Source organism: Giraffa tippelskirchi, chromosome 10, assembly GCF_054371585.1.
Source record: "Giraffa tippelskirchi isolate mGirTip1 chromosome 10, T2T-mGirTip1v1.2.pri, whole genome shotgun sequence".
Lineage (NCBI taxonomy): Eukaryota > Metazoa > Chordata > Mammalia > Artiodactyla > Giraffidae > Giraffa > Giraffa tippelskirchi.
This window is the reverse complement of record NC_137284.1, coordinates 91,169,980-91,191,741: the sequence shown is the minus strand read 5'-3', so window position 1 is coordinate 91,191,741 and position 21,762 is coordinate 91,169,980. Positions and strand designations below refer to the sequence as shown.

Below are 21,762 nucleotides of genomic sequence, written 5' to 3'. Positions count from 1 at the left end.
AGAGGCACGTCTTCTGTCCTGATGTGACTTTTGGGGAAATCTATTGGGCTTTGCAGGAAGGGTATGGGGAGCTTTTGTTCCTGTCCATCAAATAGACTGAGCAGTACTTTTCCTGTGGCAGAATGCCTGTTCAAGGTAAAGGATAAAGAACTCAATATATAGATTCATGGAAATAGTTCTGAAAGCTGTGGTCTTTCAGGACTATCAGTTATTTCAGCTATTTTTGGATCAAGAAATCCAAAACTTCATAGACTGAAATTGCCCTCTGAAGTAGACATAAGTCATCTATGATTGCCCAACATTTTTATATAGTTTCTCATATTATTAGTATCACCATCCCCAAATAGAATTTCCATAATTCCTAGGGTTAAGGCATGTAGCTTAGTTTCTACCTATTAGACCAATACTCCTGAGACTTGAATATAGAAGTATGCAGCATGAAGTGGGGACCAAGTGTGGAGAAATCTAAATTCAGCCAAGTGCAGCAATGAAAATGAGGGGAATATACGGTGGCCACTGTAGTGTAATTAGTTTGGAAAGGCTTGGGCAGACAACATGTAGAGGTTATCATCTTGTTGTTCAGTCACTAAGTCAGATCTTATTCTTTGTGGCCCCATGAACTGCAGCACACCAGACTTCCTTGTCCTTCACTATTTCTTGGAGTTTGCTCAGATTCATGTCCATTGAGTCAGTGATGTTATCTAACCATCTCATCCTCTGCCGTTCCCTTCTTCTTTTGCCTTCAATCTTTCCCAGCATCAGGGTCTTTTCTGATGAATTTGCTCTCCACATTAGGTGGCCAAAGTATTGGAGCTTCAGCTTCAGTATCAGTCCTTCTAATGAATTATCAGGGTTGATTTTTTATTTTAGAATTGACTGGTTTGATCTCCTTGCAGTGCAAGGAACTCTCAAGAATGTCCTCCAACACCAGTTAGAAAGCATCAATTCTTCAGCGCTTAACCTTCCAGTACTCTTGCCTGGAAAATCCCATGGACGGAGGAGCCTGGTAGGCTACAGTCCATGGGGTCGCTAAGAGTCGGACATGACTGAGCAACTTCACTTTCACTTTTCCCTTTCATGCACTGGAGAAGGAAATGGCAACCCACTCCAGTATTCTTGCCTGGAGAATCCTAGGGACGGTGGAGCCTGGTGGGCTGCTGTCTGTGAGCAGACAGAGTCAGACACAACTGAAGCAACTTAGCAGCAGCAGCAGTAACCTTCTTTATGGTCCAACTCTCACTGTACATGACTACTGGGAAAACCATAGCTTTGACTAGGCAGACCTTTGTTGGCAAAATGATGTCTCTGTTTTATAATATTCTTTCTAGGTTTGTCATAGCTTTTCTTCCAAGGAGTAAGTGTCTTTTAATTTCATGGCTTCAGGCACTGTCTTCTGTGATTTTGGAGCTCAAGAAAACAAAATCTGTCACTACTTCTACTTTTTCCCCTTTTATTTGCCATGAAGTGATGGGAGCAGATACCATGATCTTAGTTTTTTAAGTGTTGAGTTTCAAGCCAGCTTTTTCACTTTCCTCTTCCACCCTCATCAAGAGGCTCTTTAGTTCCTCTTCACTTTCTGCCATTAGAGTGGTATCATCTATATATCTGAGATTGTTGATATTTCTGCTGGCAGTCTTGATTCCAGCTTGTGATTCATCAGCCTGGCATTTTGCATGATGTACTCTGAATATAAGTTAAATAATCAGGGTGACAATATGCAGCCTTGTTGTACTCCTTTCCCAATTTTGAACCAATCAGTTTTCATATGTCCAGTTCTAACTGTTGCCTCCTGATCTGCATACAGGTTTCTCAGGAGACAGGTAAGGTAGCCTGGTATTCCAATCTCTTTAAGAATTTTCCACAGTTTGTTGTGATTCCCCAGTCAAAGGCTTTAGTCTAGTCAGTGAAGCAGAAGTAAATGTTTTCCTGGAACTCTCTTGCTTTCTCCATGATCCAATAGATGTTGGCAATTTGATCTCTGATCCCTCTACCTTTTCTAAACCCAGATTGTTCATCTGGAATTTCTCAATTCAAGTACTTCTGAAGCCTAGCTTACAGGATTTTGAACATAACCTTGCTAACATGTGAAATGAATGCAAGTGTATGATCGTTTGAACATTCCTTGGCATTGCCCTTCTTTGGAATTGGAATGAAAACTGACCTTTTCCAGTCCTGCGGCTACTGCTGAGTTTTCCAAATTTGCTGACATACTGAGTACAGTACTTTTACAGCATCGTCTTTTAAGATTTTAAATAGCTCAGCTGGAATTTCATCACCTTCACTGGCTTTGTTTGTAGGAATGCTCCCTAAGGCGCACTTGACTTCACCACTGAATGATTTTTAAGAGGAGAGGCAGAGTATGTAGTATTAGGAGGAGAGACAGCAGAAATATACTCTGAAACAGTGGACCAGAGAGCTTCAGTTAAAGACAGTGCAGACTTTACATAGCTCTTTGGAAAGGAAGCTGCTCTGTTAAACTCAGTGTTTAGGTCACATAGGCCTAAATATAACTGGATGACTTTGCCTCTTACGGAGCAATTTTGACCTGAAAATGTCTCACTCACAACAGTATCAAATTCAAGGACGTGTCTACTAAGAAGAAAAAAGTTATCCAATAACTATCTGGTGAGAAATTAATGTCTTTGAAGACAGAGAGGTGGAGGAGGAGGGGAGAGCACTTGAGTTTGTGCCTGGAGGAAGGCCCTCTATTCAGGTTCACTCTCAGATGGTTTATGTTTGATCTCTGAATTTAGAGTTCTCTTGAATCACCACAGGGGTCTGTCCTAGAATTGAAGTACTGCCACTGAAGGACACAAGGAGGGAAGAAGCCAGTGGACAGTGTGAGATAGCAGATGGATTTGTGTTCCAGTTCTGTTTTCTAGCTCTGTTATTGACACGTGTTTAAATGTTGGCAAGTTACTGAAATCCATTGGTTCTTGATAATTCTGTATCTTTTAAGTGGGAATGATAATAACAGCTAACACATATAGTACTGACTGTGTGCATGTGCTCATTTAATCTTCGAGCCACCCTGGTATTATCATCTGCATTTTCCTGGAGAGGAAAGTGAGGAACAGAATGTTTGAGTAACTGGCCTAAGATTCCACAGTTCCTTGGTAGTGGAACAAAGGTCTGCACCCTGGCTGACTGCCTCTAGGGACTGTGCTCTCAAACTTTCCCTTCTACTGCCTCTGCAGTACTAGTAAGATAATTTGGGTAAAACACCTGCACAGAGAGGGCATTTGATAAATGGTAGTACTTGGAGAGGGATGGGGAGGGAGGGCAACAGCTGGAATTCTCAACTTTGTAGTGAGTGAGGAAAGAATCAGGTTGACTTAGAATAAGTTCTTTTAGCATGATTCTCATGCGTTTTCTAACATACACCCATAGAGCATACACTTCCAGAATGATTTTTTTTTTAAGATTTTGGTACTTTTTTGCTTCTAGATTTAAACCTGAAACTGAATGCCTTCAAATCAGTGCTTCAGAAGTTAAATACGCCCACTGCGTAAGTGTGAGTGTGGGTGCACATACTCTTCATTATCTTGTACCACTACTTGAAAGCTGTTCCTTTCATATCCATTTTCATCAGGCTGGTACTTCACAGATAAGCTGCATTGAAGATGTTTTCAGGAAGTTCAGTGATTACTTTTCAGCATATAAAATCATGTTTAGCTTTGCTGAGATATCTGTGTACCTAGCAAAGAAGGCAAATAATAGACAAGACAGATTCTGTAAGTAAACATTTATTTGTATTTGAATCAGATGAAAAGATTAAAGAATGAATGACATAAAGGAACTCCATAATTCATTTTCTCTCTTCACTTAAAATATAAGACTAACTTTCCAAACTGCATTTTTAGAAGGGTCTACTTTTTTATTAATTGATGTAAGTTTTTAGATATCCTTTTTTTCTTTTTGAATTGTATTTATTATGGAGGATAATTGCTTTACAGTTTTGTGTTGATTAGATATCCTCTTTAAACAAAGAGCAAATGATGAAAATGAAACAAATTATCTTAAATATATGTTTTTCTTACACTTTTTATATAGATACAAGTTAATATATTTACTAAACTTCCTGACAAAATATTCTACCATACTTTCTGAAAGTGTTTGAAACAGTAAAATACTTATTTTAAGATTTTATTATTTTTATATATGAAGGTTACCTTTATCACAAATCAAAAATCTCAAATCTTAATGTACTTTCCCTTTATTTCATGATATCCAATCCCCAGATGCCTTATTTCTTGAATTCCACAAAAAGCCAGGACATACTTCTACCCACTTTAACAATAACCATGGCAAATAACAGACTGAACAGATTGGAGTAATCCACATCTTTAATCTATAAAATACACCCAACATAAATGTGTAATTTTCCTACTACCTTGGTTATTTTTTGGTAATAAAGTCTTCAGAGTATTTCTTGGAAGTGAATAGCCTACATTTTTATGAGGATATGTACATTTTATTTTCAAGATGGAGGAATCATAAAAATTCTAGTTAAAGCTCTGAAGACCCAAGGTATGCACATTAAAAGCATAGAAGAGTATTCCTGAGGGAAAATGGAGTTCATACAAGGTTTAGTCATAAACTTAAAATAACTGAAGATATGTCAAGGAAAAATGACATCCTGGAAGGCATAGAAATGTGTATCACTGTCTTAAAAGGTATCATGGAAGCATCTTGAGAACAATTAAAGACATTGTGAGCCTAATCTTGCAGAAGTATAATGTGGATGAAGGAAATTCTTACATGGATTCCTATCCTTTAACCACAGCTTTAAGAAAACAGGTGCTAGATATTTTTAAATCAGATATGCAGTGGTTTGAAGAACTTAATGAATTAAAAACATTTATGCTTTGTCAAATGAACAGTTGTTTTATAAAGTTATATTGATTATTTCTTGATATGGAAATCATAACTAGATTGTGAATATCCCTATTTTTCACATGTGTGTACATGATATTCAAAAGGAAAATGTATCTGTAATATCAGTGCTTTAAAATCTGTCAAGACAGTTATCAATCTCATAGAGCCTCACAGTTTGAAAGATATACTTTACTTTTTGTCCAAAGTTAGACCAAGAGAGCCATACTTTCTGAAGTGCTTTCTTTCTCTCATGGTCCAATTCTCTTGCAAAAGAATTCCACAGAAAACAATTTTATATGAAAGTTTGCACATAGCCACAACAATGAAAATAAAACATTGATTGTAAGTACACTATACACATGTATATTTTATGTGTATATACCTCCCCGAGATTCACAGTGTAATTAAATTCTTTTATCATATATCTGATTTTCTCTTTTTCAAGTAATATTAAAATTCAATGTATATATCCTATTATCCAGCATGCAGCACGGGAAAACACCATCATACCTTTAAATTCATTATCAAATTCAAATTAAAGTTACCCAAGAGTAGGCTTCCAAATCACATTTATTACTTAGATTGTATATGTCTTTCACGACATGAAAGCCATTAAAAAGATCACTATGGCGGATGCAGTAAATTGTGTTTCACAGAACACTGGAAGCTGATACTGACTCCTCTCCTTCTCCTGGTTCTCATTTTATATGCCTACCTCTGCCCGTTATATCTGCCTTTGGGAGCTGTCCTCCTGTTTTTCTTCTGTTCATTTAAATTGTACTCAGAGAGCTAAGGAACTGAAAGGAGTCTTAGTGATCATGGACCAGCAGTTTATAGTCATTGGAACTGAAGCTTGAGAGGGAGCACCCTAACCGAGGACATGCAGCAGCGAGTGACAGAGCTAAGGGTACAGTCTTTTGCTTATGCTCTGCTGCCTCATGTGCATAAACAAATATGGGAAACCTTAGCTTTTTCCTCAAAACTCAATTCCAGCCTACCTCTTCAACAGAGCCATTTCTTTTTACTTTTTCTATCATGGTTTACTACAAAATATTGAATATAGTTCCCCATGCTCTGCAATAGGACCTTGTTGTTCACAGAGTCATTTCTGACTGTGCAGCAAAGGTGGTGGTTTGCATCCAGGCTGTACTGCCATAGCTATATAAACTATAGGAGAGTTTTTACCTCCATTATCTTATTTTCCTAATGGGTAAAATGGAGAAAATAACAGCTCCTACTGCGTAGTATTGTTAGAAGCCTTAAACAAATTCATGAAGTGCTTAGAATAGTGTCAGGCCATAGTAAGTGCTCAAGAAGCATTAGTTGTCCACATTAATCACTCTTTCTCTTCTCTTCTCTTTCGTATTTTTCACAAATAGCATCCAGTTAGCACTTGCTTATTTTCTAGTTGTTTTATTTAGAATGTTAGTTTATTCCAGTTTTCTCTTCTCAGCTGAAGTCATTTCAAGGTAGGGACAATGTCCTGTATTTCTTCTGTGTACCTAAATATGGTCTAATCGAACATTTGATGCAACACAGGGATTCTGTAAATATTGTTTTCTTTGCTGACTCACTCAGAATGTCTGGGAACTGGTATTTATTCTATCTCTTTAGGTGATGCTGCTGTGTAGCCAAGTTGGAGAACTGCTGTGCTGGACGGTTGGATTGCAAGAATGTTATCCTATGGAGTATTTTCCCACAGCAGGGCATGAGGCAATTGCAATTCTATATCTACCTTATAAAATTATTTCAAATAATATGCAGTCTAGACATTGACTCACTTTCTCAGAGGAGCTTTGGGGAGTGAGGAGGTATTTGAATATGAATCCTCTTACCAAGGTTCTGAGACCCTGAAACCTTATTTTGTTTGATTCATTTCCCTTCCCACATAATTGCGACTGTAACTTTTGCTTTTCCTTTCTGGCCTGGCTGACTCCTACAAATGTGTCATTTTCTATACACTGGATCCCTGCTTTATGCCTGACCAGAAAGGCATGGCAATTCCTTAGTCACAGCTACTGAGTCTCCTTCAGCACTCTATGATTTCCTTGGAAGTCTGTCATCTTCCCTAACCTGTGGTTTCTCTGACTTGGTGACTTTCATCCTTTTGTTGCAAGATACAGCTTAAATTTATGTATAAATTTACATGTATATATGTATATATTTGAATGAGAAAAAAGAGCATTATTAGGATATGTCAAAATATATACTTGTTCTTCTATTTCTTTGGCCAGTATGATCTATTCTGAACAACTTGCTATTCTAGAAGATTCTGTTTCATTAGTTGACATAACATGTGCATAATTTGTATTGTCTTTTATTTTTATACTTATTTAGTCTTATATTTATTTAGAAAATATTTCTTGAGTATCTGCAGTGTGTCATACATTGTGATAGTTGCTTGAAATACAAAGATTAAAGACATAGTCACTCATAGACTCTCTGTAGAGATAGTCAAGAGTATGGTGGAGTGATGTATGAGTTGTGATGGCATTTAGCTGCTGCTGCTGCTGCTGCTAAGTCGCTTCAGTCGTGTCCGACTCTGTGCAACCCCATAGACGGCAGCCCACCAGGCACCCCTGTCCTTGGGATTCTCCAGGCAAGAACACTGGAGTGGGTTGCCATTTCCTTCTCCAGTGCATGAAAGGGAAAGGTGAAAGTGAAGTCCCTCAGTTGTGTCCGACTCTCAGCGACCCCATGGACTGCAGCCTACCAGGCTCCTCCGTCCAAGGGATTCTCCAGGCAAGAGTACTGGAGTGAGTTGCCATTACCTTCTCCAATGGCGTGTAGGTAGGGCACCTATTCAAACATGAAAGTACTGTACCAGATGCTTCCATATGTATTGGGTAATTTAATTCTCCAAATAACTTTAGGGTGGAGTAGACATGGTGTTTTCATTTTATAGACTAGAAAACTATCTCAGAGAGGAGCCGTTTACCCAAGTTCACAAAGCCAATTTATTAAATTTTTAACTGTTCACTCATGGCAATGATTTTTATTAATACACTTTATTTTTAGAGCAGTTTTAGGTCATAGGAAAATTGAGTAGAAGGTACATAGATTTTCCATACACCACCCTCCTCCAACCTTCTGGGTGTCTTGTACCACAGTGGTGTCTTTGTTATAACAGATCAACCTGCACTGACCCATCATTGTCACTCAAAGTCCATACTTTACACTAGGTTTCAGTTTTGGTGTTGTGTGTTCACCATTGTATTATTATATGGGATAGTTTCACTGGCCTAAATTCCTCTGTGCTCTGCTTATTCATATCTCCCTTCTTCCCTCCCAACCCCTAGCAACCGCAATCTCTGTAATTTTGCCTTTTCCAGAATGTCACATAGTTGGAATCATACAGCATAGTGGCTTCTTTCATTTAATAATATGTACTTATTTATTCGAGAAGGGCATGGCAACCCACTCCAGTATTCTTGCCTGGAGAATCCCTTGGTAGAGGAGCCTAGCGGGCTATAGTCCATAGGGTTGCAAAGAGTTGGACACAACTGAAGTGACTTAGCACAGTACAGGACAGCACAACACTTATTCATGTTTTTTTCGTGGCTTGATAGCTCATTTCCTTTCAGCTCTTAATAATATTTCGTTGTTTGGATGTACCACACTTTATTTAACCATTCACTTACTGAAGGATGTCTTGGTTGCTTCCAGGTTTTCACAGTTATGAATAAAACTGCTGTATACATGCATGTGCAGGTTTTTGAGTGGACATGAATTTTCAGTGTATTTGAGTGAATACCAAGGAGTGTGATTTCTGGATTATATGGTTAGAGTATGTCTATTTTTGTAAGAAAATGCCAAACTATCTTCCAAAGTGTCTATACCATTTTGTATTCTCACTGGCAGTGAATAAGAATTCCTGTAGCTCCATGTCCTCACTATAATTTAGGACTGTCATTATTTTGGACTTTGGTCAAATATTAGGTGTGTAGTGGCATTTCATTGTTTTAATTTGTAATTCTCTAATGACATATGATATTGAACATCTTTTCATATGCCATCTGTATAAATTTTTTGCCTATTTTTAAAAATCAAGTTCATCTTCTTAGTGTTGAGTTACCTCTTAATATTTTATATCTGAGGTAAACATGAGAAGATCATCTTATTACACAGGAAAAAAAAGCATCTCCTGATAATTCAGCTGGGAGCTGACCTGGTACTCAGCTATGCCATGATATCTCTTGTTGAAAATGAGCAGTTTCATAGGTTATCTACTCTGAGACAGAGTAGATGTGGTTTGAGACAAAAACAAGACCACTTTTTAATCATGCCTGAACACAGGCAAAAGCAAGAACGCAGTGCAAACCAAAAGCATGACCAACATTCCCTCTCCATGCTAAAGTGATTGCTGTTGCTGTTATCAACCTTAACTTTAGCTCTTCTCTATTCTTCATGTCTCATAGATAAAAATTAAGATACTCAGTGATAAAATTGCTCCTACTTTCTAGTAGTACCAAGATTGGAATCAAAACCACCTTTCCCTGAAACCTCCCCAACAGGACTGAGGGGGTTCCCAGCATGCAGGACTTTCAGTACTATAATTAGGAAATAATCTAACACAAACCAAAATATTTTAACAAGCTCCTGCTAACATCCTCTTACTGAGATACCTCCAGATTCTCAGTAGTATTTGGTGTCCCTTGCTGCAAACACTGCCAGTAAATCCAACCTTGTTTCACTGCAGGTGTGGTCCTGGTGGTCTTTGCTGATGGGTAAAGACCAATCAACAAAATCAAAATTAAGCAAACACTATAACAATTAGTTTAGTAGATTGCTTCTTAGCAATAATGTTTTAAATGATTAATTTCCTTCTGACAATAGAAAATAGAAAACTGCACAACTTACAGGGGAAGCCAGACAGCATGTTGAATCTTAACATAAAAGAAAAATGTTCAGAAAATATTGTTATGCCATCATATGAAGGACTTTGTTTTGTTGTTTTTAAACAACACCCTTTCCTTTCTGTTTGTCAGGTATCATGTCTGACCACCAATTTGGTAACCAGTTTATGTGCAGTGTGGTGGCCTCTCATGTGAGTCATCTGCCCGCAACCAACCTCAGCTTCGTCTGGATTGCTCCACCTGCTGGTACAGGCTGTGTGAATTTCATGTAAGTACCCGAAGTGTCTGTGACTGGTACAGAAGGCAAATGTGTTATCAAACCAAGCTTGGATCTACCTGCCTGTGTACAGTAAAATCAATCAGTTGACAGCATCTTGTGGTGAAGGGAAGTACAATGTTTATTGCAAGGCACTGTGGAAGGAGTCTAGGTGGCTAGTGCTCAAGAGACCTGAACTCCCCAATGATTTTTAGGAAAAGGTTTTTAAAGACAGGATGAAGGAGAAGGTTGCAGGGTGTGTGATCAGTTTGTGCACATTCTTCTGATTGGTTGATGGTAAGGCAGTCAGAAGTCAGTATCATCAACCTTCTGATTCCAACCAGTCTGGAGTCAAGATGCTTGTGGCAGCATACAGTTAACTTCCACCCGGTGGGGGTTTCAGTATCTGCAAAGTAGCTCAAAGGCTATGGCTCCCGATATTACCTGAAGCTCTTGAGGAGGAACTCAAGGTCCTTGAATTTGTTTAATAGCTAAACTAGTATTATTTTGCTAGTATTATTTTGTCTTGCTTGACTGTTTTCCTTTGTTTCTGCATTTTCTTCTCTGATTAAATTTATGCTTTGGCACTTGGGGACGGCCTGGGAGGCTAAAGTTTTTCTACAAGTAACAGGCAGGCATGTATAGGCTTCCCTGGTAGCTCAAATGGTAAAGTGTCTGCCTGCAATGCAGGAGACCCAGGTTCAATCCCTGGGTTGGGAAGATCCTCTGGAGAAGGAAATGGCAACCCACTCCAGTATTCTTGCCTGGAAAATTCCATGGACAGAGGAGCCTGGTGGGCTACGGTCCATGGAGTCACAAAGAGTCGGACCTGACTAAGCAACTAACACACACACACACACACACACACACACACAAACACACACACACACACACACACACACACACACAAGAGGCAGGTGTAGGACATGCAGTGGTCTGTCTGCAAAGGCCCCTTAGAGTCCTGTTCAATTACAACCTCTCTGAGGTTATGTATATAGTAACTATTTAAAGGTATTATTTTAGCAGGTTTAACCTTAATTAAGGCCACTCATTTTGGTGTCAAAAAAGGCCAACATTGCAAAAAAAAGAAAAATATGCAATAAGATAAAAGTATATGAAGAAATGAAGACAATAGGGAAGTGATATTCAGAAAATAAGATGAAAACAGATACAAAAAAATGCTATGAGGATCCACACACAGTTTAGAAGAAGATGAGAGATTTAGAGACTCAGCTTTTAGCTAAACCTAGCCACGAGTACCAAGAGGAAATCATAAACAGTTAGCTGATTCATGGTGATAAGAAGTCAGAACTCTATAGAAACTTACTGAATCTCTCCTGTGCTCATCAGGAGGAAATAGGGAAGGGTAGTGAGAAGTGTCCCAAAAGCATCCTGAGATAAACACTGCACTATGGTTCAGAGTCTGTGGCTTGTGACATCTCTCAATGCAGACTATTCCCCTACTCCTGCCACACAATCATCACTCCTCATCTTTCTTACTTATCTCTTTTTTTCTCCCATTGTATTTTTTTCAGTTCTAACACATGATCTACTTCATTTATTTATGTATATTATTTATTGTCTGACTGTTCCTGCTGAAATGCAGGTTCCTTGAAGGTAAGAATGATTTTCTGTTTTGTTTACTGATTCACCCCAGTCATCTAATACAGTTCCTGCATACACTGGAAGCACTACCTAAATATTTGTTGAGTAGATGAGTAGGCCAATGGAATAAGTTCTGAAACAGCTATTCTATGGGCAGTCAGGTGAAACAGGGCTGGAATTCATCTTGAATACTGTTCTATGCCAGCCTTTTCCTCAGACAGCAAGATCCTGTAAAACCTGAATACTCCAAAATTTACTACTGCCTTTTCTTCTCCCTTAATAATATACAGTTAATTGTCAAGGGTATATGTCACATCACTGATTATATACTCTCTTTGCCTATCCTCTGGGTTACTCAGGCTGCAAATGTCAGATTCATCCACCTGGCTGGTTGACATTTAATCCCATCATTTTCTCCCTCAGAAAGTTTTTCACCCTTGAACCCTTTCTTTCCAGTACCTCTTGCTAATGTGCTTGCAGTAGCTTCCTAACTGGTTTACCTCCAGCCTATTTCTCATCCAGTCCACCTCACAGTTAATCTTTCTAAGGCACAAAGTGTGATTGCTCAAAACTTGGATAGCTTAAGACTTTCTTCTAAAGGCCAGCTTTTTGGAGTGGGTTTGAGGGTGCTTCCAAATCTTGTGGTTTATCAACTTCTCTCTTGTCTCCCATTACCTCTGCCTCCTGATGGTCACAAATTGGCATCACGTCCCACAATTCTCTAAACATTCCCTGACTTTTTCTCTTTCTCCATGCTTTTCACTTAGCTTGGAATGCTTATTCTCTCAAATGCAATTGTTAAATTCTTACTCATTCTTCAAGCTACCATTCTTAAATAAAAATCTTCTATAAAGCTTTCTGAGATATCAGCAACAGAAGTGATGTGTATTGTCACATTTTGCTTATAACTCTGTTATGCGTGTGTACTAAGTCACTTCAGTCATGTCTGACTCTTTGCGACTCTATGGACTATAACCAGCCAGGCTCCTCTGTCCATGTGATTCTCTTGGCAAGAATACTGAAGTGGGTTGCCACGCCCTTTCCCAGGGGATCTTTCTGACCCAAGGATTGAACTTGCATCTCTTACGTCTCCTGTATTAGCAGGTGGGTTCTTTACCATTAATGCCACCTGGGAAGCCCAACTCTGTTATAATGCTGACTATATTTTACTATTTACTTATATTTGATTTATATTCTTGCTTTTTCTATTAGATTAGATTGGAAAAGGACAAATTCTTATTTCTTCATGATTCCTCCCCAGTTGGTTCAAGGACTTATGTACACAGGAATCACAGAAAATATCCTTTGAATTCTGCATCTTAGGAGACTGGGGAAGGGGTTGTTCTAGGACCTTCCACATATTCTCAAGTCCCTTATATTAAACAGCATGGTAGAGTGGACCCTCTATATCTATAGTTTGTGCATCCAGAGATTCAACCCACCTTGGAAGCAAAATCCAGGGATATGGAGTGCCAACACTGTATCTGTTGTACAATGTTGTCTATTTCTTTACTTTAATAGTAACCTCTGACTCTCTTTTGGCATACTTTGTCTTACTCATGTTGGCACTTATTAGGATAATTTAAATTCTTGCCATACATAAGCTCTTCATTTAAAACAAGAATTACTTTTTTGGAAAAAACACAAAGTAAATCTATACCAGCTATACAGAACTGTCTGTTTCCAAATAGATGCAGTTTTTAATTTAATCTGTTTAAAAATGATATTTGATGGCTTGTGGCGTCACTGTTCCTGGGATATCAAATTGTATTCTCTTAGAAATAATGTCTTGTATGTCAGCTCCAAACTATTTTATTAACATTTGGTTAAAAAAATACAATTTGGTTATAAGTAATTTTTACTGATTGCAAAGAAGTTTACACACCCTCACTTATATTTCCTAATAAAATTTTGATGATGCACTTTACATATTTTAACTTTCTTAGTAAATGTTAAAGTCTAGGTGCTTATTGTAAGCAATGATTATGTTGAATGTTACATAGGGTAGCTGCCTCCTGTTTGCGCAAGATGTTTTTATTGATCTCTTTTCCTGATTAGTTTGTGAGAGAGTATAGGAAAACTGAAGATTAAGCATGAACTACTGAACAATTCATTTGAAATTTTCTGAGCTAAAGTCTTACAATTTTTTACCTTTGTTTCTTACTGTAATATTTATTACATGTTGAGTAGAGCTATATGTAAGGATCAGTATCTGTAATTAGTATGTGGCCAGCAATACTTGAAGAAGATTTCTAATGTTCAATATTAATTTAAACATTACACACACAAAAAAACACAAGATCCTATGGCATTTGAAACATAAATATACTTTGATCCTGTCTTTTCTGACGAACCCTCAAAATTAAAGCTTTTACTTTTTAAGGTAGGGAAAATTACTTTGAGAAAATTAAACTTCAACCATACTTACATGCTTTTGTGATGTACTTTATATGAGGTTTTCATATCATTAGTTAATTCATTGTTGTTATTGTTGTTCAGTTGCTCAGTCGTGTGTGACTCTTTGCAACCCCATGGACTGCAGCACGCCGGGCTTCCCTGTGCTTCACTATTTCCTGGAGTTTGCTCAAACTCATTGAGTCGATGATGCTATCCAACCATCTCATCCTCTTTTTTCTCCTTCTCCTCCTGCCCTCAATCTTTCCCAGCATCAGGGTCTTTTCCAGTGAGTCGTCTCTTCACATCAGATAGCCCAAGTATTGGAGCTTCAGCTTCAGTATCAGTCCTTCCAGTGAATATTCAGGACTGACTTCCTTTAGGATTGACTGATTTGATCTCCTTGCTGTCCAAGTGACTCTCAATAGTGCTCTCCAGCACCACAGTTTGAAAACATCAATTCTTTGGCACTCAGCTTTCTTTATGGTCCATCTCTCACATCCATATGTGAGTAGTGGAAAAAACATAGCTTTGACTAGATGGACCTTTGTCGGCAAAGTGATATTTCTGCCTTTTAATATGCTGTCTAGATTTGTCATAGCTTTTCTTCCAAGGAGCAAGCGTCTTTTAATTTCATGGCTTTAGTTACTCTCCACAGTGATTTTGGAGCCAAAGAAAATAAAATTTGTCACCTTTTCCATTTTTTCCCCATCTATTTGCCATGAAGTGATGTGATGGGATCCCATGATCTTAGTTTTTTGAATGTTGAGTATTAAGCCAGCTTTTTTCACTCTCTTCTTTCACCTTCATCAAGAGACTCTTTAGTTCCTCTTAGTTTGTTAATCCGTGTCATTATTTAATTCTTCATATGTGTGTTTTCTTTTTTAACTGGACTTGAAATCCTCTAAGACCAGGGACTGTCTTAGGTATTTTTATGTAACTAAGTTCTTAATACCAAACTATAGAAAATAGAAGGGCCTCAATAAGTTTTTTCTTGCTTTATTTTTTATTTTATTTCATTTTTTGAGGTATAGTTGACTTACAGCATCATGTTAGTTTCAAGTGTATGGCACAGTAATTCATATATATATATATGCGCATATACATACATACATATATGTGCACATATATATATATATTCCTTTTAAAATCCTCTTCCCTTATAGGTTATTACAAAATATTAAGTATAGTCAGTAAATATTCCTTAACAGCTAATAATGACATATTTCATTGATTCTAAAATACAGAAGTTTTTTTTTTTTTTTCTTTCTTTACATTTTGAAATCTCTTAAGTTGCATCTTACAGCTTCCCTGGTGGCTCAGCAGTAAAGAATCCACATGGATTTGATCCCTGTGTTGGGAACATCCTCTGGAGAAGAAAATGGAAACTCCCTCCGGTATTCTTGCCTGGAAAATCCATGGACAGAGGAACCTGGCAGGCTACAGTCCATGGGATTGCAAAGAGTCAAACACAATTGAGCAACTGAGCACACACACACATTATGATTGATGGTCTTGGATTTGAAGAAATCCAGCAACTAATATTTATCATTTATCATGTATGTGGTCTCTCTAGAGCTGGCAGTTGAATCAACACTGCACCCAATTCTGCAACCTCATATTAGTATTGGCAGTGTATGGTCCAAACTCGGTGATTTTAAAACCCAATTATCTATTTGAATCCTTTTTCAAAGAATCTCATAGTAAGAACTATGGACTATTTGAACTGAAATACCAAGCCATTATATGACGTGCTGTGTGTGCCATTCACAGAGAAGAGTAAGCGGCACTCTGTCTGAATAAGCCATGTTTTATTGATAAACCACTTAGCAACATAATCATTTGTATTGTGTTTTTGCTGCCTTTCTCATTAAAAATAATCAAGTGAGAGAGAGAAGCAAATAGACTGAGGATAAAGTTGCTAGCTGTACTGGTACAAATATATATGAAATGGATCAGTAACTAAAATTATTCTGTCCTTAGTTTTATGACACCAGTTGATAACATTTACATCTTAAATGATAATTCCATCCAGAGATCTGCTTAGTGTACAGATCTTATGATAATACAGTTTGTCTTCACTTTTGTATTTGATTAATCTTTAGTGACTAGTAAGCTCAAACTTATCTGAAGGTTTTGGATATAAATTTAAATTTTTTTTCCAAGGGTGAGGAGGTGGTACAGAAAGAGGAAGGAGGAGAAGGAAGAAGGGGGTTAAGGCGGGGAAGGAGGAGGTGAAAAGGTAGAAAAAAGGGCAAGGGAAGGAGGAAAGGAAGGATGGAAGGAAAGAAAGAAATCTCCAGGACATGTAACTCTAACAGTTAGAAACTAACAAGGAAATAGAGTTGTAAAATAACAACTGCAAAATTAATTAATATTTTTGAAAATATACAACATACTAGTCAATATTCTAAGTAGTTTATGTCTTTTAATCCATTATATCCTCACAGTAATTCTGTGAAGTAGATGCTATTATTATCAGATGAGTAGATTGAAGTACAGGCCTTCCTTGATAGCTCAGTGGTAAAGAATCTGCCTGCAATGCAGGAGATGCAGGAGACACTGGTTGGATCCCTGGGTTTGGAAGATCCCCTAGAGGAAAGCATGGCAACCAACTCCAGTATTCTTGCCTGGAGAATCCCATGGACAGAGAAACCTGACAGGCTAGAGTCCATACGGTTGCACAGAGTCGGGCACGACTGAAGTGACTTAGCATGCACGCAGACTGAAGTACAAAGATGTTAGATAACTTGCTTAACATAACTCAGTGATTGACACAACCTGGATTCAGAAGACAGTCCAGTTTCAAGCAAGTGATTTTTGCCACTTTACTACATTTTACTCTAAAATCATCACTTACTTGTTTTATATGATAAAATGTCTATGGTATTGATATAATGAAAACTAGTTTTTAATGAAATATTAGACAAGCACTGATTTAAACTTCTGAAATGTGGCTGATTAATATGTCAAACATGGGCCTGATCTTGATATGTATGATATAGGTTCATTCTTTGGATGCTGATTATATCCCATCCATTGTCACAAGGGGAATCATATATAGGGAGAAAATGTGTGAATTAAAGGCAAAATTGAACACCATTAGATTTAAGTTTAACTGCTTGGACAGATGCTAGCATAATATTAGGATAAAAATGGAACGTAAAAGAAGATCAGATTTGTGTCTAAATTAATGCTAATTTAACCTTAAATGAACTCGCTGCAAACAGCAGACTTTATACTGAGAACAGTATAAAGCAAGCAGTGTTCTATTTAAGATACTGAAGCAATAACAAAGAATTGAACTCAAGGGCCCAAAGAAGTACAGAGGTGAACCATATTTGAACATTTGATATTTTAAAGGACAATTCTTCTAGAGGGACCTTAAAAGTACACTAAACAAGAAGACAAAAAATCATTTTAAAAAATTGAAGACATTAGAACTTTCTGAACACTGAACATACTCAAAAGTGATACAGACGCAGAGATTTGAAATTCTGCCTTGAGTATATCTCTGGTGCCTTTAATTTTTGATGAGAGCTACTCTAGTTTGTCTGGAGGATTCCTCATGAAAGATAGTATGATTGCCCATTTATTTGCATCGATCAGAAGAAAACATTGGAGATGTTTGCCTTGTTACTTAAACGTTTGAAATAAGATCAGGAACTCCCTCACAGGTGCGTTTATGGGGAGTGCATTCATACCTATAGGTAAGGACACTAACAGTTGATATATACAGATTTTATTTTACTTTGTATTAAAAAATTTTTTTAACTAGAAGATAACTGCTTTACACAGTTGCATTGTTTTCTGCTGACAACAGCACAAATCAGCCATAAGTGTGTGTGTATGTGTGTGTGTGTGTGTGTGTGTGTATCTCCCTTTCCTCTGGAGCCTCCCTCTCACCCCCACATACCACCCCTCTAGGTCCTCTCTCTCCTCTAGGTCCTCCCTCCCACTCCCCAATCCCACCCCTCTAGGTCATCACAGAGCACTGGGCTGGGCTCCCTGAGTTATATAGCAGTTTCCCACTATCTATCTAATTTGCACACTGTAGTGCATATATGTCAATGCTACTCTCTTAATTCATCCCACGCTCTCCTTCCCGTGCTGTGTCAACAAGTCCATCCTCTACATCTATGTGTCTATTCCTGCCATGCAAATAGGTTCTTCAGTACCATTTTTCTACATTCCATATATATATGTTAATATATAATATTTGTTTTTCTCTCTCTGAATTACTTCACTCTGTATACTGGCTCTAGGTTCATCTACCTCAGTTCCACTGACTCACGTTCATTCCTTTAGAGTAATATTCCATTGTATAAATGTATGACAACCTTTTTATCCATTCATCTATTGTGGACATCTAAGTTGCTTCCATGTCCTGGCTATTGTAAATAGTACTGCATTGAACAATAGGGGACATGTATCTTTTTGAATTACAGTTTTCTCAGGGTTTATGGCCAGTAGTGAGATTGCTGGGTCACATGGTAGTTTTATTCCTAGTTTGTTTAAGAAATCTGCATGCTGTTGTCCAATGTGGCTGTATCAATTTACATTCCCACCTGTAGTACACATCCTCTCCAGAATTTATTGTTTGCAGATTTTTGGTGATGGCCATTCTGACAAGTGTGAGGTGATATCTCATAGTTTTGATTTGCATTTCTCTAATAATGAGCAATGTTAAGCATCTTTTCATGTGTTTGTTGGCCGTCTATATGTCTTCTTTGGAGAAATGTTTGTTTAGGTCTTGGTTATACATAGCTTGGGCTTCCCAGGTGGCTCAGTGGGTGAAGAATCTGCCTGCAGTGCAGAAGATGCAAGAGACGTGGGTTAGATCCCTGGTTCAGGAAGATCCACTGGAGAAGGATATGGCAACCCACTCCAGTATTCTTGCCTGGAGCATCCCATGGATGGAGGAGCCTGGTGGGCTCCAGTCCATAGGGTTGCAAAGAGTCAGACACGACTGAGCACGCACACACACATGCATACATAGCTTACTGCAAAAATAAATTACTTCTCATGTAAAGCCAGAATGATTGTATTCACAGTGTTTGATAAAACCAGATATGCTATTTTACTAGGGAGGAATTTAATCTATTTCCTAAGTTACAAGTCTGTTAATTTTTTCCTGTTGATTCAGTTTTCTTTTTTTAAAAAAACAGACATTCCCCAACTTGAGACAGTTATTTCAAAAACATACCTTCGAATGATAGGATAAAAATGTATATATATCTGCACTTAAAAGTGAGTGGCTAGAAGCTTAACTGATACTTCTCATTTCCTCATAGGCCTGTTTTTCATCAAAGTTAAATGCCAATTAGGCTTGGACAAGGAGATAGTCAAAGTTCAGGGACTAATGTGTGTTCTTATTTATCAACATTTTGTCAAATGAGGTCAAGATGCTTCCTGGGAATTTAATCCTTAGTTTTAAGGAGTATGGTAAAATCTTGAGATAAAATATGTTCATTAATCGCCAGGAAGGTGTAAGAAATTATTTTTATTACAGTAATTTCACAGCATATTTTAAAAAATTACAGATATTCAAAAGGCAAAACTATTTCCTTCAATTTTTCCTGTCTCCTTTATCCCTTCCTGTGTCTCCTTCTTGTAAAAAGCCACCTTGTAAATGGCACTGGTTATATTAGGGAAAGCTACTGGAATCTCAGTGTGACACTTTTCTTTGCATCAAAACGTTAAGACCATCAGAGAAGTAGAACTGCTTTATAGTGAGAAAAACTGTCTACTTCAGAAATGAAGTATTTTTAACTCAGGTCCAAAGATGGACCTGCATCTATGAAATTCTATCCCATAGTAAATGGTTGTTGGTGATTTTTTTAATGTTTTTTTTTCTTTTATGTAGAAATAGTAGTTTTTCCTGATGTTAAGTCTTAAAACTCTCTGGCAAACCCATCCTTTTCTTCTCTTCCATTCCTGTAATGTAATCGTAACTTGTGGAGGCTGCTACTGTGGCTGCTAAGTCGCTTCTGCTGCTGCTAACTCGCTTCAGTCATGTCCGACTCTGTGCGACCCCACAGACGGCAGCCCACCAGGCTCCCCCATCCCTGGGATTCTCCAGGCAAGAACACTGGAGTGGGTTGCCATTTCCTTCTCCAATGCATGAAAGCGAAAAGTGAAAGTGAAGTCGGTCAGTCGTGTCCGACTCTTAGCGACCCCATGGACTGCAGCCTACCAGGCTCCTCCGTCCATGGGAGTTTCCAGGCAAGAGTACTTCAGTCGTGTCCAACTCTGTGCAACCCCATAGATGGCAGCCCACCAGGCTCCCCCGTCCCTGGGATTCTCCAGGCAAGAACAATGGAGTGGGTTGCCATTTCCTTCTCCAATGCATGAAAGTGAAAAGTGAAAGTGAAGTTGCTTAGTCGTGCCCGACTCGTAGCGACCCCATGGACTGCAGCCCACCAGGCTCCGTCGTCCATGGGATTTTCCAGGCAAGAGTACTAGAGTGGGTTGCCATTGCCTTCTCCGAACTAGTGGAGGGCACTTAAGTAAATGAACTATAGTTTGGAACCCTTGCAAGTGAAAGTGAAAGAGAAAGTTACTGGCTCAGTCATGTCCGACTCTTTGCGGACCCCATGGACTATACAGTCCTTGGAGTTCTCTAGGCCAGAATACTGGAGTGGGTAGCCTTTCCTTTCTCCAGGGATCTTCCCCACCCAGGGATTGAGCCGAGACGCTTCTTATTACAAGGCCTGTGGTTTAGACGGGATTACTACTCTACTTTGCGCTTCTTACTTGAAAACACAAGTAACTCTTGTGAAATCAGTAAATTGAAAAGCTTTACATATTACAGTTATCAGCAGTTCTCCATATCTGATAGAAATTTTCTAATAAGATGTGGGCAGAGATTTGAGTTATTTCTCTGTTAGTTGAATTCAGTGGAACCAGTTTTAGAAGCCAAAAATGTGAAATTACTTCTTTTTCTTTAAACTGACTACACAGTCAATAATAGTGATGACGAAAATGTCTGGGAAACAGGTAAATAACCTTTTCTCATGGCAGCAGCAACTCCACAGTTTGCCAACATAATCACAGATGATGTAATTCCAGTTGAGCTATTTCAAATCATAAAAGATGATGCTGTGAAAGTGCTGCACTCAATATGCCAGCACATTTGGAATACTCAGCAATGGCAACAGGACTGGAAAAGGTCAGTTTTCATTCCAATCCCAAAGAAAGGCAATGCCAAAAAATGTCCAAACTACTGCACAATTGCACTCATCTCACATGCTAGCAAAGTAATGCTCAAAATTTTCCAAGCAACGCTTCAATGATATGAGAACTGAAAACTGCCAGATGTTCGAGACTGGATTTAGAAAAGGGAGAGGAACCAGAGATCAAATAGCCAACAATTCATTGGATCTTAGAAAAATTAAGAGAGTTCCAGAAAAACATCTGCTTTATTAACTATGCTAAAGCCTTTGACTATGTGGATCACAACAAACTGTAGAAAATTCAAGAGATGGAAATATCAGACCACCTTACCTGCCACCTGAGAAACCTGTATGCAGATCAAGAAGCATGTTGTTAGAACCAGACTTGGAACAATGGACTGGTTCCAAATTGGGTAAGGAGTATATCAAGACTGTATATTGTCACCCTGTTTATTTAGCTTACATGCAGAGTACATCATGCAAAATGCCAGGCTGGATGAAGCTCAGGCTGGAATAAAGATTTCTGGGAGGAATATAAATAACATCATATATGCAGATGACACCACACTTACGGCAGAAATCGAAGAAGAACTAAAGA

General features: G+C 38.2%; 1 protein-coding gene and 1 non-coding gene across 3 annotated transcripts in view; both read left to right on the top strand.

The window, feature by feature from the left end:
- The window catches only part of RELN (reelin), a 555,021-nt gene that overhangs the window by 142,406 nt on the left and 390,853 nt on the right, over positions 1-21,762 (top strand). For both annotated transcript variants that reach the window (XM_081535825.1, XM_081535826.1), the window contains exon 3: positions 9,867-10,002. In XM_081535825.1, coding sequence (XP_081391951.1) covers positions 9,867-10,002 — 136 coding nt within the window. The remainder of the gene's footprint in view (positions 1-9,866; positions 10,003-21,762) is intronic.
- TRNAC-GCA (transfer RNA cysteine (anticodon GCA)) lies at positions 10,639-10,710 on the top strand. Its single transcript has one exon. It is a non-coding gene; the product is annotated as a tRNA-Cys (tRNA).